Source organism: Eucyclogobius newberryi, unplaced genomic scaffold (genome assembly GCF_026437365.1).
Source record: "Eucyclogobius newberryi isolate DKJ021-1_F unplaced genomic scaffold, fEucNew1.0.hap1 SCAF_7, whole genome shotgun sequence".
Classification (NCBI taxonomy): Eukaryota; Metazoa; Chordata; class Actinopteri; order Gobiiformes; family Gobiidae; genus Eucyclogobius; species Eucyclogobius newberryi.
Window position 1 is genome coordinate 19,583,180 of NW_027316389.1, and position 16,382 is coordinate 19,599,561.

At 39.7% G+C, this 16,382-nt stretch overlaps 2 protein-coding genes across 2 annotated transcripts in view; one reads left to right on the plus strand and one right to left on the minus strand.

Annotated features, from left to right (window-relative positions):
• Positions 1-12,389, plus strand: part of appl2 (adaptor protein, phosphotyrosine interaction, PH domain and leucine zipper containing 2) — a 34,269-nt gene extending 21,880 nt beyond the window's left edge. Inside the window, exons 11-21 of the mRNA XM_072435208.1 lie at positions 732-920; positions 1,498-1,540; positions 2,647-2,703; positions 3,069-3,163; positions 3,677-3,820; positions 5,384-5,436; positions 6,771-6,945; positions 7,949-7,985; positions 8,057-8,212; positions 8,296-8,343; positions 9,989-12,389. Coding sequence (XP_072291309.1) covers positions 732-920; positions 1,498-1,540; positions 2,647-2,703; positions 3,069-3,163; positions 3,677-3,820; positions 5,384-5,436; positions 6,771-6,945; positions 7,949-7,985; positions 8,057-8,212; positions 8,296-8,343; positions 9,989-10,117 — 1,126 coding nt within the window. The 3' untranslated portion in view covers positions 10,118-12,389. The remainder of the gene's footprint in view (positions 1-731; positions 921-1,497; positions 1,541-2,646; positions 2,704-3,068; positions 3,164-3,676; positions 3,821-5,383; positions 5,437-6,770; positions 6,946-7,948; positions 7,986-8,056; positions 8,213-8,295; positions 8,344-9,988) is intronic.
• A 1,435-nt stretch (positions 12,390-13,824) lies between these two features.
• tubgcp6 (tubulin gamma complex component 6) overlaps positions 13,825-16,382 on the minus strand; it is a 60,026-nt gene continuing 57,468 nt past the window's right edge. The window contains exons 23-24 of the mRNA XM_072434845.1: positions 15,249-15,442; positions 13,825-13,971 (exon numbers count right to left, since the gene is read on the minus strand). Coding sequence (XP_072290946.1) covers positions 13,880-13,971; positions 15,249-15,442 — 286 coding nt within the window. The 3' untranslated portion in view covers positions 13,825-13,879. The remainder of the gene's footprint in view (positions 13,972-15,248; positions 15,443-16,382) is intronic.

A 16,382-nucleotide genomic window follows, 5' to 3' on the forward strand; every position in this document is an offset into this window, starting at 1 on the left:
AATAAATGTGAATATTAAGATTTAATTTAAAGAATAATGAAAATTAAATGCAAAATAAAAGCTTTTTTTTTTTTGTTCAAAGTTTTAGATGCTGGCATGAAGATTTCTTTTTAAAGATAAGACGACAAAAACAGAGAGAAATAATTGTTTCAGGTTTATTTAAATTTTTTTGTCAGATTTTTTTTCTTACGTAACAATGTCATTTGGTTCTATTTAGTTTTTGATTGCGTTTTTGTTTGTGTTTGTTTTGCGATTGTATGTGATGTTAATTTTTGTAATATTTTATTGTTGTTAATTTAAAAATAACACAAAAAACAGAATAAGTAAAACGAAAATAAGGAAACGAAGGTTAAGGCACATTAATTCCAAAATAAAAGTCTCATTTGGTCAAATGTCTTTAATCGTCGGCGCACTTTGTGTCATCAATTTTTTTGGTAATGGCCCTTTTTCCGCACAAACTAATAATCCTTTCTTTATTGACCCCTGTGGTCTTATACAAGATTTGATAAAGCTCCAGATCATTCTAAAACTGTTCAGGAAAGGTCACATTCTGCCGTGTTAAAATGTGCTTTCTTTAGACACTTGCTCATATGAGTATCTAGTTTTTGCCTTGTTTCGTATCTGTTCTTTGATACTTTTGACCAAACCCTGCAGTATATCCCCTGCATCTCCTGTTTTTGTCCGGACCACCTCAGATCAATGAGTAATGTTGTGTCTGGTTTATTCCACAGTAAAACAGGCCTCGTGACCACAGCCTGGGACCGTCTGTACTTCTTTACCCAGGGGGGGAACCTGATGTGCCAGCCGCGCGGGGCCGTGGCGGGGGGCATGGTCCTGGACCTGGACAACAGCTCGGTGATGGCCGTGGAGTGTGAGGACAGAAGATACTGTTTCCAAATCACCTCCTCCACCGGGAAAACGTGTGTGCACTCATTTGACTCATTTATTAGCCTTTATTTAAGATCAAAAAACCTCCTGGTCATGGCAGAACAAAGAACAATCATAAAAACATTTAAAGCACTGATCATTTTCTTGTATTTTTTAGTATTTATTTTCAATATTTTACTTATTTTCTAAGTTTAACATATTTAACACTTACAATTTTCTTGTATTTTTTATTTTTAGAATGTTTGTATTTATTTTCTTCATTTTATTTTTTAAGTTTAACATATTTAGCACTGACAATTGTCTTTTATTTTTAAAATGTATTTAATTTATTTTCTTTAATCTATTTTTTAAGTTTAACGTATTTAGTATTGACAATTTTCATGGGATTTGGGAGTATTTTATATCTTAACGGTAAAGACCACAAACGATCCCAGACACTGTATTGTAGGATTATTATTTGATCGATACGTTGCAGTGAGATCACATTTGGGAACATTTCAGGAAACTGTGATCAGTACTTGCGTCCGTGGCATTTGGTATCCAGCGAAAAATGATAGTACAGGTGATAAATGGTGTTTTTGTACTGACCCTATCGCGTTGTACCCACAGGTCAATGATACTTCAAGCTGAGAGCAAAAAGGAATACGAAGAGGTGAGTTTATATTGAGTTGTTCCATTTTCTTTTTATCCATGTCACCAGTGTTCATTCATTTATTAGTGGTGTTTAGAAGTGGAAAGCAGTGGGTTTATCATTCATAACACGCCACAGGAGCAAAGAAAACAAGAGGAAGCTGAAATGGCTGAATAAATGAGCGGAATGTGCGTAAGAGGCGAACAAACATCAGAAGTCTAAATGTGCTAAAATGTGCTAAAATATCACAACAAAATCACCCGGAGTCAGACGTAATATCACATCCATTTCACGCTCTGGCACGTCCCTGGAGGAAAGTGCATTTTTCCCCTCTAAAAGTCCTGACAAACGGCAAACCGCTGTTCACCTGGAGTTCACTCAGGTGACGTGAAGACGTGAAGACCATTCGGTTCATCGATCAGCTCACATTATACCATATTTTCCGGACTAAAAGTCACACCCTTTTTCATTGTTTTGACCGGGGTGCGACTTATACTTATACTTGTATACTTATACTCCGGATCGACTTATATGCGATATTATTTGTTATTTTCTCACTTGCAACTGCATTTCATACTCAAGTGCAAGTTATGTTTTTTTCTTCTCTATTATGCATTTTTTGGCTGGTGCGACTTATAGTCCGGAAAATACGGTAATTGTGGCAACTAAAAGGCGATAACCACAATTGAAGCACACTTAAGTTGTTCTAATTTAATCTACTGTCCAAACAAAATTGTAAACTTATTTTTTTATCTGGTACATTTTTATTTTTTCATTTTTTCAACTTTATTTATTGACTTTTTAAAATATACGAATGTCGCACAGAAGTAAAGTACAGCAGTAGAAATGTCAAGCTTACTGTTCGTGCAAATTATCTGTCACATTTTGACTTTATTTTGTCATTCAAAAAGTTGATTTCATAAAGCCGGTCACAAACTGAGGAAGAGTAACATGTTGGGAAAAGATTTCACTGCTGTAATTGTGAATAATCGTTTTTTTATCACAATAATTGGTAACCCGTAACGTGTTTTATCGCGACAGCCCTCGTCTGATCCTGCTTGTGTCACTTGTATCAGCCATTGTATAGTAAATAAAACCTGTTCATACGTGTTGCTCTTTCCCCCCAGTGGATCTGCACAGTGAACAACATATCAAGACAGATTTACCTGACCGACAATCCAGAGGTAACAGTCTATTCTACCGTTACTATGGTTTCCATGCTCCGACTGCTGCTTTTGTGAACCTCGTCTTCTTTGCTTTTCTCGACTTGAAAAAGCCACACAGCGTAACCTTTTAGCCCAAAGAATTTGGAAAATAAAGGTTTTGGATGTTTTATTGCACGGAAACATGTCACTTTGGCTTTGATATCATATTTAACATTATGTATAGAATGTTCCAAAGTGGTGTTTTAACTTAACTATTGAAACCTCCACAAAGTTACGTCGTGTTGCTATAAATTATCATCTTTTTTTAATGTATTCTTGGCCTAAAACTTACTGTTATTAGGAAAATATCAATATCACAACAGTTTATTTATTTTGTTTGCCAGGCTGTGGCCATCAGGCTGAACCAAACTGCCATCCAGGCCGTCACCCCGATCACCAGCTTCGAGAAGAGGCAAGAGGGCGCCCCCAACCCCGACAGGTGAGGCCCAACACACCCCGACCCAGACAGGTGAGACCCATCACACCCTGACCCCGACAGGTGAGGCCCATCACACCCCGACCCCGACAGGTGAGGCCCACCACACCCCGACAGGTGAGGCCCAAGACACGTCACAGTCGAGGTGTAGGAGTGCATCGCATTAGCTTATTAAATGCAATTGTAACATAATTTTAATAAAATAAAAAAATATATCTTCAGTCTTCCAGCAATTGTTATTAATCTTGTTTTTTTATTTATTTTTTATTATTTATACATCTTTTCCAAATGATCCTCATCTAATATCTATATTTGGTGTAAAGCAGACTTTCCAGAATATGGAGGGAATGAATACTGCATTATAAAGCACTTTGAGTACAAGTAAAGGTGTTTATCCAGTTGTGTGTCTAGAGTCTGAGGTTCTTTAACTGTCAAATGTTTTGGGTTTGTTTCTCCTGATTTATTTTCTTTTTTCATGATTCTTCTGTGTATTTGTAACTGGTTGTTTCTGTGCAGAGCTAAACCAGGAGGAGTCCACGTCACCGGAGGACCTCAGAAGTCTGCTCCGGAGCCAGAGGACCTCATCGCTCCTGGGACGCCCATCCAGTTTGACATCACGCTCCCCGCCTCCGAGTTCATGGACCAGAACCGAGGAGGAAGGTGCGGAGAACACACGAGTGCATGAGCGTATGAAACGCCGTTAAAGTAGGTGTGGAACAACGAGCGATGCAGAAGTCAAGTTCAACATGAACGATCCAAATGCTGCAGAGCAATTAATGCTACAAGTCTGATCTGTGGAGAGGCGACCCGACCGACGGAAGGAAGCATTCACACTTGTCATGCTCTAGTCCTGTTCTCGTTCTGTTCTCGCTGGGTTTCCGCACGGTTCTTGTCCTGTTCTCTTCGGGTTCTCGTTCGGTTTTGGTCCTGTTCTCGTTCTGTTCTCGCCGGGTTTTCGTATGGTTCTAGTCGTGTTCTCGTCTGGATCTTGCCCTGTTCTCGTTCGGTTCAGTTCCTGTTCTTGTCGTGTTCAAGTCCTGTTCTCGACGGGTTTTTGTACGGTTCTAGTACTGTTTTTGACGGGTTTTTGTACAGTTCTAGTACTGTTTTTGACGGGTTTTTGTACCCGTCATAGATAAGATAAGATATTCCTTTATTGTCCCACATGGGGAAATTTCATTGGTGCAACGCAGGTAGATACAGAGGTAGATACAGAAGAACAGATCACTTATAGGAAGTCTGAAAAACACTTTCAGTAGAAGATCTCCTATAAATAAATAAAAACTCCCATAGACAAATAAATAAATAAAAATGTATGTACTGTTCTCAACGGGTTTTTGTACAGTTCTAATCCTGTTCTAGTCATGTTCCCGGCGCGTTTTCGTACGGTTCTAGTCCTGTTCTCAACGGGTTTTTGTACGGTTCTAGTCCTGTACTCGACGGGTTTTTGTACGGTTCTAGTCCTGTACTCGACGAGTTTTCGTACAGTTCTAATCTTGTTCTCGGCGCGTTTTCGTACGGTTCTAGTCCTGTTCTCGGCGGTTTTTTGTACGGTTCTAGTCCTGTACTCGACGAGTTTTCGTACAGTTCTAATCTTGTTCTCGGCGCGTTTTCGTACGGTTCTAGTCCTGTCCTCGCCCTGTTCTTGACGGGTTTTTATACGGTTCTAATCCTGTTCTCGTACGGTTCTGGTCTTGTTCTCAACGGGTTCTCATCGGGTTCTCTTCCAGCTCTAGTCCTGTTCTAGTGCAGGTTTAGTTCTGGATCAGTCCTGGTTTAGATGTGGTTCAAGTGTGAACGCACCTTAAACGCTTATTTATGAAGAAACCAGACGGCAAATCATGAACATAGAGACGAGCTGGCGGCATCAGAAGAGCCACGTACTGCTCTTGTCTTAAATATTCCACAAAATGGCATCAAACGTGGGAATTTCTCTGGAGACTTGTGAGTCACGCCACAAAACAAACCAATTTTGTGGCAATAAAAGCAGCTGTAATTGGAAAAAAAAGAAGAAAGAAAACAATGACATTTTCCCAGTAAAGTTCGATGCACGTTCAGACTCTGGTCTAAGCTCTGACATCACTCCAATGTTTGCGAGGGCTGTCGACGGGGCGTGTCGCTCTGATGGGGCTGAAATGAGACTCATTCCAGGACGAGGATGTTTGCTAACGCTTCGTAGCAGGAGGTTAATTGTTTTGTCTCGTCTGTGTTTCTTTCTGACAGACGCAGCAATCCTTTTGGAGAAACGGGCGACGAGTGTTTGTCAGAGAGCGATGGTAATTATTGAACTCATTAAGATAAAATTACTGCTTATTTATGATATATTCAGTGCTTTGCCACGACTCGATTTTTTAAACTAATCATCCCAGTGGCATTTTATTGCTTTTATTACCATATTTTCCACACAATAAGACGCACTTAAAAGCCTTTGATTTTCTCAAAAAACAACGGATTAATTCTGGTTGTGCTCACTGACCTCAAAGCGTTTTTGTGTGGTATACGTTTTGTTTCACTTAATGCGCCTTTATATATGAAAAATTATCAAAAATAGACCATTCATTGACCATGCGCCTTATAATGCGTAAAATACGGTATTCATTGTTTTTTTCCTGTTTGTGTTTGTTTTTACCGTGTTTGACTTGTGTTTTTATTGTAAGGACTTGATTGTAGCCAACAGTTAAAGCAGAATTAACTAACTCTAGCGATAGAGCTCCCCCCTGCAGCTCCTGAGCGAAACTACACTGTCAGAGAACAGACATAAAATCTTTGCTAAACACTACTTACGTGGCTAAATATAAAAAAAGGACCAGGGTTTCTCAGGAGAATAGTCTTCGGCAAATGTTACAAGGCTGGTTTCCCGGCAGGGGGCGACGACACTTCAAACGCCCCAAAAATACATATTTAACCATCATAGAGACGTTCGAATAGGTCAAAATGTGACTTAGTTCTGGTTTAACTAATCTAAACGCCAATCTTTAAGCATTAAGTATGTGAGAGTCTTTCACATTGTACTCAAGAAGAAACTACTACTGCTACAACTATTACTGCAACCAATAATACTACCAGCTTTTTTTAGTACTACAAACCATTTAAACTAATTGCACTTGGAGCACTTTTGTCAAATCATACTTTTTACTTGAATAATAATCTACTTGATTTATGGTTAAAAAAAATTAAAATGCTACAAAAAGAGCTGATTGAACGCAACACTTTTTCACTTTTGTTTTTAATCGTTCAAATAAGAGTACCTTTTTTTCCAGACTATAAGTCGCACTGGAGTATAAGTATATAAGTATAAATATAAGTATAAGTCGCACTCCGGCCAAAACTATGAAAAAAGGTGCAACTTATAGTCAGGAAAATACGGTATATTGTGATGTTTCTGCACTTTTGTGATTCACTTTACAAACATTTCACATTTGCCTGATAATTAAACCTCAGCTAATACGTTTAAAGACTAGTTTTATCACATTTCTGCTGTATTGACATAAATATAGTGCGACTGTCGAAATACAGACTGATAAATGTTTTAGTTTGAATTGTAATCAGGCGTCTTGCACACCGCCCTCTCCTGTTGCGGACCCACATTTCGCCCGTTTCCCGCCCGCAGACTCGTTGCTGCAGCAGGTGTTCGAGGTGCGCTTCTTGGGCTCGATGGCGGTGCGCTGCGGGAACAACCAGGAAGTGATCTACGAGGCCATGCGGCAGGTGCTCGCCGCCCGCGCCATCCACAACATCTTCAAGACCACCGAGTCGCACCTCATGGTCACCAGCAACGACATCAGGTGACAAGGATGCAACGACGTTATGATGATTTTCCTCCATCATAAGATTTAACTAAAGTGTTTTATGACTGATTCATGCGGGTTTGTCCTGGATTCGGACACTTTAGAGGGTAGGGATGTCAAGATTAATTTATTAGATTTTTCAGCTCGCAATATCGTCGTAAGAACCAAAAAATACGATTCGTGACAATTTTAGAAGCAAAATTAAGTACGTTTTGTTCAATATGCAGCCCAGAAAAATGACCTAAATGTAAAAAACTTTCATATTTCTGGTAGTTTTTTTGTCACTTTTAACTTTATTTGGTCTTACAGAAAGTTCAGTTTCGTGAAGCCGCTCACAAACTTGAGAAAGTATAACATGTCAGACCAAGGGAATGAGAGAAAATTAAAGATTTCACAGTTGTTTGGTCACAGTCTCAATAATAATCGATAATTGTTAAATGATGATGTTTTTTATCACAATAATCGTAACAGTAAAAGTTAACATGACGTCATGTTTCTATTTTAAAAGGTGCTGTACCTGATATTTACAGCCTCAAATACGTAAAAAATAGAATTATTGTATTTTCATAGTTTTGGCCGGGGTGCGACTTTTTGTTACTTTCGCACTCGCAACCGCATTTCATACTCCAGTGCGACTTATATGTGTTTTTTTCTTCTCTATTATGCATTTTTTGGCTGGTGCGACTTATACTTATAGTCCAGAAAATACGGTAGTTCATTTCAAACCGTTTGCGTCCTTTTTGTTTTCTCAGTGGACCTTTGCCATCACTGTAATGCTAATCAATCAACCTTTATGCACAGAGCCCCTTTAAAACACTCAAGGTGAACAAAGTGCTTTCCAAAATATGTTTATAATTAGACGCAGACAGCACACGGCGGTCTCATTTTGACTACTAGTGCAGTTTTTTCCCCCTTGTTGTTTTATCTTCTTTTTTACCCCGCTGCTTTCCCCGGCACGTCTGCAAACTAACCTCTCCGTCTTGACTTCGTTTCCCCTCAGGTTGATCGACCCGCAGACGCAAGTGCACAAAATCACCGTGAGTATCGCGCCGTCGCCACGTCAACACGCAGAAAGCGAGCGAGTTTCTTTAACCCGCGTCGTTTTCAGTTCCAGCTCGGCGACGTGAGCCAGTTCGCGGCGCACCAGGAGAACGGGCGACTCATGGGCTTCGTGGTGGAGGGCCGGGACTGGGGCGAGGGCGAGGGCGAGGGCCGGCCCGCCTACAGCGCCTACATCTTTGAGAGCAACACCGAGGGAGAGAAGGTGCACGCCGAGACACTGTTACACGATGTGAAGTACGATCGTGTGCCGAGCGTCTCCATGACATGTTTCCTCTTGATCCACAGGTGTGTTTCACTATGAACTTGGCCAAGGAGATCACGGAAGCAAAGAAGGTGAGGAAATGAGTCTCGTTTTGTTTGACGTTGTGGACGAAAAGATACGCAAATAGTGTGTTGTACTTGAGCAAATACTGTCGAAACTTGTATCTCGGGTCAAAAAACAATCTACAATCTATGCAAGTTGGTGTCAAAATACAAAAGTAAGCAACTAATCGTGATCATTCGATGTTTCAATCGTCGTCATCTGGACTAAAATGCGCGCAAAAGGACCTTTTTATTACATAGAAATGTCTAAAAAGAATAAATGTTCAATTTACTTGTAAATATTCTCAATCTAGAAGCCTCCAGATACGATATTTTACTGTATTTGGCTGATAATGTCTCGGTGTTCAATGGAATAATAAGTTGCAGCGCTACAAACAAAATGGAGGAAGTAAAAGACCCAAGACCAGGTTAGCATAAAATACACCACTAGGGGGCGTTTGGCCATCACTAATGATGATGGAAGATCATGTGAACAGGTGGAATCATAAAGTCAAATATTATTACTTAAACACCAACAGTGGCAGGGCATCTGGTTCTGGAAGTTCAAGTTTCACCACAAACTTTAAAAAAAATCAAATGTATTGCGAGTTCTTCAGAATATATAGACCACAAAGTAATGAGTCAAGCATGAAGTTTTCTTTTTTATTATTTGTTTAATGCTCATTAGACATATTTTAAGTTGATAGAAAATGTTATGGCAATTTCACTTTGAAGTCCAGTCAATTTACAACAGACATTTTGAACATTTTAATGATTAAACTCAAAATGTATAAAAATGTATTAAAGGCACAATGAGCTATTTGCTAAATGTGATAATGTATCTAAATGTGGCTGTTTTCAGTCCAAAACACACATTTAAACTTTAAAAAACTGCTAATAGTTTTTAATCATTTAAACAAAATTAATAGGTTTTAAGCATTCCAAAACATTATTTGTTGTTGGAAATTCTAAATTTTTCGATAAATATTTTTCCTTACATTTTTTGTCATTAAATTAAATCATGCTCTGCTGTAATTGTACTGTAGGTTTTCAAGATTTTCTAATTATTACTTTGTTGGTATAAAAGCAGTAGTAAGTGTATGTATCATAGTTTTACATCAGTCAAGTGCAATTTCTGAAGAAAATTTGATAAATAAAAGTCTTTAGTGAATTCCTCCATGATGTCATCAATAAGCGACAATCCATCCAAAATGCAGGTACAATTCACAGTTGAGTTACTCACCTTGTTCCAGAAGCCTGTCTGGGCGTCGCCATCATGGATCTGTTGTATTAGTGAACATAGAGCTGCCAGCCTCCAGAGAAAACAAATTCTACACAGACTAAAAAAGCCGTTTTCACATGAAATTTTACACAAATCAATGTATTTTCTGCACTATAAGGCGCACTTGAAAGCCTTTAATTCTCTCAAAAAACGACAGTGCACCTTGTAATCCAGTGCTCCTTATATATGGATTAATTCTGGTTGTGTTTATTGACCTCAAAGCAATTTTGTGTGGTTCACGTTTTGTTTTGCTTAATGCGCCTTATAGTGCGGAAAATACGATTTGTTTTTCATCGTCGTCCTTCGAGGCAACCGCGGCCGTTATATTGGGCATTACAAAAATAAATCGAATGAACTGGCTGAATAAAAGCTGTTGTTTGGTTGGTCTTTCAGGACCCGGACGCGCTGGCCGAGCTGTTGAGGAACATGCCTGTAACAAACGACGGGAAGTTCCTGTTACTGGAATCAGAGGCCGAGGAGCCGGAGGGGGCCGCGCAAGAAGACCTGGAATCTGAGGCCTAGTCCTGGTCCACACCTGAGACCCCGAGACCCGGGATCCAAACCAGTCCAAGTGCGTCCTCTGGGTGACCTCCAGTCCTCGCCGCGCTACTCGAACATCTGCGCTTCCTGATTCTGTGCAATGAAATCTACATTTAAATGACCAAAAGCTTCTCTCGTGGCAGCAGTTCTCCAAGTCCGGACCACGGCTTGGTCTTGGTTGGATCCAAACCCGATTTAGTCCATGTTGAACAGGTTAGCATTCACGTTTTGGCATTTGATCGTGACGTAATTTCAGACGGAAATCAGTCAAATCGATGTAACTTCGTAGAAAATGCACCGTTTTTGAATTAAATATCCGAACGTGCAATCCACAAATGTTCAAAATGATCATTATTTCTTATTTCTTTCTTCCACAAACTCGTCATGTTCAGCTCGAGCCTTAAAGTCTGAATAATTCCATCGCGTTCTGAAGCTGCAGCGACAAAATAATGTCACTTTTTCTTTGGTTTGACTGACAGAGAAGACGTTGAACTTTGTGCCAGTTTTTGTGTCAAGTGAATGGGAATGACAAAGACATGACCCGTAAACCTCACATTTCAGACGCTTTTATGGTTCAATTCTTCCGATTGCGAGCGCTGAAGTTCCACCTCTTTTCTGTCGGCGCCAACGAAGCGAGGAAAAACAATTTAAATATCAAACGTTTCTTTACGATAAACGACGAGGTTAAACATGGAGTTTCTGTTTTGTTTTGAATTCTAAAACAACAACGCAACAGATTAAGAATGCGGTGTGTTCATGGCCTAATTAAAGCCTAATAAAGACGGTTTAACCATGCTAATTGCTAAATGCTAAAGTTTGAGAATCGCTGTCATTGGAGTTGCGTTTGGGGGTCACATCGTAGCGCCGCTCGATGGGTTTGTTTTGGTCTTGTTTGGAAAGTAAAACGGCACAGATGTAGTAAATAATGTTAATAGTCTTAAGAGGTTTTTTGTTTGCTTAACTTTAGGTTTACAGTTGTTTTAAGTTAAGAGTTTATGCGTAATCTTTAACATTTTGGATGCAATAGTCCAATAATCTGTTATTTTTTATGACTATGCAGGAAGTCATTCGATCCTGGTGCTGTTCTGAGACCTGGTTCTAGACCTGGTTCTAGACCTGGTTTCAGACCTGGTTCTAGACCTGGTTCTAGACCTGGTTCTAGACCTGGTTTCAGACCTGGTTTCAGACCTGGTTCCAGACCTGGTTCCAGACCTGGTTCTAGACCTGGTTCTAGACCTGGTTCTAGACCTGGTTCTAGACCTGGTTTCAGACCTGGTTCTAGACCTGGTTCTAGACCTGGTTTCAGACCTGGTTCTAGACCTGGTTCTAGACCTGGTTCTAGACCTGGTTCCAGACCTGGTTCCAGACCTGGTTCTAGACCTGGTTCTAGACCCGGTTCTAGACCCGGTTCTAGACCCGGTTTCGTTCTTGCCCAGATCATTGTTACTCCGTTTTTCCGCAATGTCCGAGCCACTACAAATGTTATTTAGTGTCAGTTTTCTGCTTTATGGAAATGGAACAGCAGCGATATTATTTGGTGGGAAAAGTCACTGAAATATTATGGCTCGCACTTTCAACTCGACGCAGCTGTAACAATATAATCGTAAGAACCAAAATGAAGTCTGTTTAGTTCAATCTATCGTCCAAACAATAGACCATAATGTAAAGAACCTTTTGAATCTGGCCGTCACATTTAACTTTCCAAAACTTTCTAAAACTTTCTGATAAACCTAATAAAGGAATGCCAGTGAGTGTTAAAGGCGCAGCGCGTAACTTTTCTGCTCGTTTCCATGGCGTTCCACAGCATTCCTCTTGCTTTTATCACCTTCTGTTCAGGCTGCGTCTCCACAGACTGATCAGATTTCACGTCCTAAAAGCTGCTCTCACAATTACTTTTACTCGAGTAGTAGTTTCTCCGAGTACTCGTTCCCACTCGAGTCGTTTCTTTGCACTTGTACTTTAAATTTCACATTTTCTGAGCGCGTAAACCCTCGTCTTTATATTTCGTTTGATGCTGCTGAACTCAAATCCCTGTGTTTTTTTCCTACGCCAAAACTGCATGGTCAGATTATAGTTTTTGTTTTGCTTTTGGATTAATGAAAGCTTTGGTACTCATGCATACTGACTGTACTGTAAAATATAAGTATGTGACGATCTCTCTCATCCTTTTAAGTTGAAGGCGACACTACCTAACGACGCATTGCACTTCATGTCATTTTCTAAAATCGCAATTAAAATCTTGTTTTCATTTTTGCCTCGTGTAGCGTCTCATTCATATCTCCTCCTGACAACAGCAATAAAGGGTTTTAGAGCGTACTCGTGAACTGTGGGTGCATTCACTTGATCACAATACAATGACACGTTTTTTTTTTACTTTTTCAATCATTAATTAATTAATCTTTTTAATCATTACGTAGAACCGCAAAACACAATCATAGCATTCAAGAATACATTTATTATAGGACAAATTGTTGTCGTGGTAACCGCTGGTAACCGATTACTCGAGTTAATCGAATAATTTGATTACAAAAAAGCTTTGATTATTATTTTATTGCCTCGATGCTTTGTTTAATTTACATATTTGATTAAAAACACGTGAATCTGTGGCGCGTGGAGCGCATGGAACGAGTTTTGGCGCTTTTGTTTCCCACGGAGCTTCTTCCTGAAGCAGCTGAAGCAAAAGAGAGAGAGCGGCATGTTTAAACTCACGAGTGCGACTCATGGATCTATTTATAGGTGCGACCGGGAAGAGTTTTATGTGTAAAAGAGCGCGGTGCTGCGCCACGGACCCCCGCTCCTCACTCTGCTCCTCACTCTGCTCCTCACTCTGCTCCTCACTCTGCTCCTCACTCTGCTCCTCACTCTGCTCCTCACTCTGCTCCTCACTCTGCTCCTCACTCTGCTCCTCACTCTGCGGCGCCTTGAAACAGCCAATACATCTATGGAAACAGCAGGAGGACCACGACCGTGTTATAATAATCTGATGTGAAACAGAAAGTCCGTGATGACGCGGAGCCAACGCCGTAAAGTGACAAAATGCAAAATGTAGAGCCACCGCTCCAAACACCAGCGTCACTGTCCCACACACAATGTTTTACACTTATTACTTATGTGACAGAAACGCAAATGAATTCATACTGTAACTGTTACAAACAGTCTGGTGACAAGTTAATTAGCCCTTTATATATATTCTTTACATATTCTTTATGTTCAAACAGAACACGTGACTGGTGAAGTGAAATGTTGCCGTTTTGGGGACAAACTTATGTGAAATTAAGAATAAAATGTGTTTTTTTTAGGCAGAAACTATTTGTTTATTACAATGAACTATAACGTTTATTTAAAAAATGATTTAATATGCTTTTAAATGGTTTACGGAATGTACAAAAAAATTAACTGATAAATTAAATAAATGATAAATTGATTACTAAAAGTCAATAGCTGCAGCCCTTACCGCTCTCCCAGGCATCCAAATGTATGAAAAGAAGACCAAAAAACACACAATATTTGTACAAATGTCACACAAAGGCAGCGTAGAGAGCCTGGTAGGTAAAAATAAGTTCAGATTCCACGTACGTATCATTTAAATGAAGCCAAAAGACAACGACTTTAAATATAATAGATTTATTTCACTGTAATCCGTTCATCTCAAAGAGCTTCAAACGTTTAAATTGAAAACGTCAAAGTCACACCTGGTTTTTAATCTGGCTTTGAGTCCGAGCTCGGCAGATGTGAAGAGGCTTTTCAGGAGTCTTTGTAGTAGTTGTTGAAGTTGATTCGCAGGAGGAAGTCTTCCAGATGCGGCTGGTAACCTCTGTTCACCAGCTTCGTCACCACTGAGAGCAAACACAACAACACAACACGTTCTAGTATACACAACAACACAACACGTTCTAGTATACACAACAACACAACACGTTCTAGTATGCACAACAACACAACACGTTCTAGTATACACAACAACACAACACGTTCTAGTATACACAACAACACAACACGTTCTAGTATGCACAACAACACAACACGTTCTAGTATACACAACAACACAACACGTTCTAGTATACACAACAACACAACACGTTCTAGTATGCACAACAACACAACACGTTCTAGTATACACAACAACACAACACGTTCTAGTATACACAACAACACAACACGTTCTAGTATGCACAACAACACAACACGTTCTAGTATGCACAACAACACAACACGTTCTAGTATACACAACAACACAACACGTTCTAGTATGCACAACAACACAACACGTTCTAGTATACACAACAACACAACAAGAATGGGACCAACTACAATAATCACATTTATGGCAAAGTACACTTGTCCTTTCGGGATAAATGGCCTTTAGAAGTGGGAGCTACTTGCAAAAATATTGTTGTTTTGGAGAAATTATACTATCGAGCATGTTGTCTATTAAAACTATTACAAATTAGTTTATACCAGTGTTTTTGTCTCTTTTTAACTGATATTTCTGCACTTTTGTGTTTAATTTTATGCTCCATTTACAGGCAATTCTCGCACATGAAGTGGTCAAGTACTGAGTGAGCATTTTAGAAAACTTTAGACACATGTAGCTATTATTATTATCATTATTATTATTAATAATCATGTGTAAAAGTTAAAAACGCGCTGCCAAAACGCACCAAATTCCCCACGCAATACAGTACTATACTTTTTTAAAAGGGCTGTATAGTAACTGAACGTTTAAACCACGTCCGGCTGTTTCTGTTTACCGTACATAAACTCCGTGTGTCAATCTTCTTTTCGTGTTTCGGTTTTTAATTTTCTAAAACGCTCGAATCCCGCACTACAGGTTTCCCGTCGCGCCGCCGCCTGTGCAGTTACACCTAGCGTCCAGTAGGGGTCGATCGTGCTCTTTGATCGGCCTGTACTCCCCTGTATTGCACGCTCATTACCGCACTGTGCAACAACAATGAATTCTAAAGCACAAACACTGTTCCTTAATGACTCACGACCGTCGCTAGGACAACCTCAGGTCCACTTTTCATTGGCTGTGACCGCGTCTGACCGTTAGAACCGTCCAAGTTAAGGCGGACCGGCGTAGTTAGTTCCCGAAACATCTCTTTTCGCTTACCTTTGAAGAGGAAGTGCGAGTAGTACTTGAAGGTGTTGTAGGACTGCTGCATGGCGATGAAGCTCGGGTGCACCGCCTCCCCCTGCTGGACGTCCCAGGGCAGCGCGATCAGCTGGGCCCTGAACTTCAAGATCAGACTGAATATACTGTGGATGATGTTCATGACCGGCGCCGCCTTATCAGTCAGCAGACCCCTGGGGAGCCAAACGAGAGGCGACGTTTAGGGGGGAAAAAAGACTTTGAAGCGACTTTTGAGACGAGCTGGAGCGAAACAGAGACGGGTTTGATACAGACATGTTCTGCTAATGAGCTTCAATTATTCAAATCTCCCGTGCTGAATCCTGATGAAGTTTTAACGAGACGTGACACTCGGAATAGACCGGAGACTCCAGTATTTACTCTGTGTTTTCCAAATTGTTGTTCGAGAGACGTATCACGAAAGTGTTAGAGCTGCAGCAATTACATAAAGAATAATCGTAGTCGTATTTGGATCATCGTTAGACTCTAAATCACACGCCATGTTTTTTCTTTTTTTAAATAACAAAACAGTGGCATTATTAAATCAAAATGTCAGATTTTTTTTTTTTTACATAACTCAATAATAATTGTTATGAAAAAAAGATTAAAAAAAATTTAATCAGATTTTATTTATTTTTTATTAAATCAAAATGTCATAAAAGAATATACTATTTCTGATATTCTCCAGCTTTAATCAACCTATTTCAACATGTATTTGGTAATATTTCAATGTTTTAGTTTTAAGAGTGCATCGTTTGACTAATCGATTAATCCCAAAAAATTATTGCTGCTAAAATATTTGTTAGTCGCGTCCTCAGTGGCAAGTGACCAAAAATGAAAATAAGTTATTAGGTCATACTTTTTCTCTTCCACAAACGCCCATGGCGATTCGTTGGGCAATTCATTCAAACATATATTTTTTTTAATGAATAAAAGTGTCAATTCTTAATCTTATTTGTTACTGAGGGACGTGCAGTTCTGTTCCCCACCTGAAGATGGCCCTGTTGAGGTAGTCTTACGTGTACAATGACAAAAACAGTTACAGTTCATTCACTTAAACGCGGTATTACTGTCGGACGACCCGTTAGTTTCTGCGACTCCGCACGCAGCGTTACA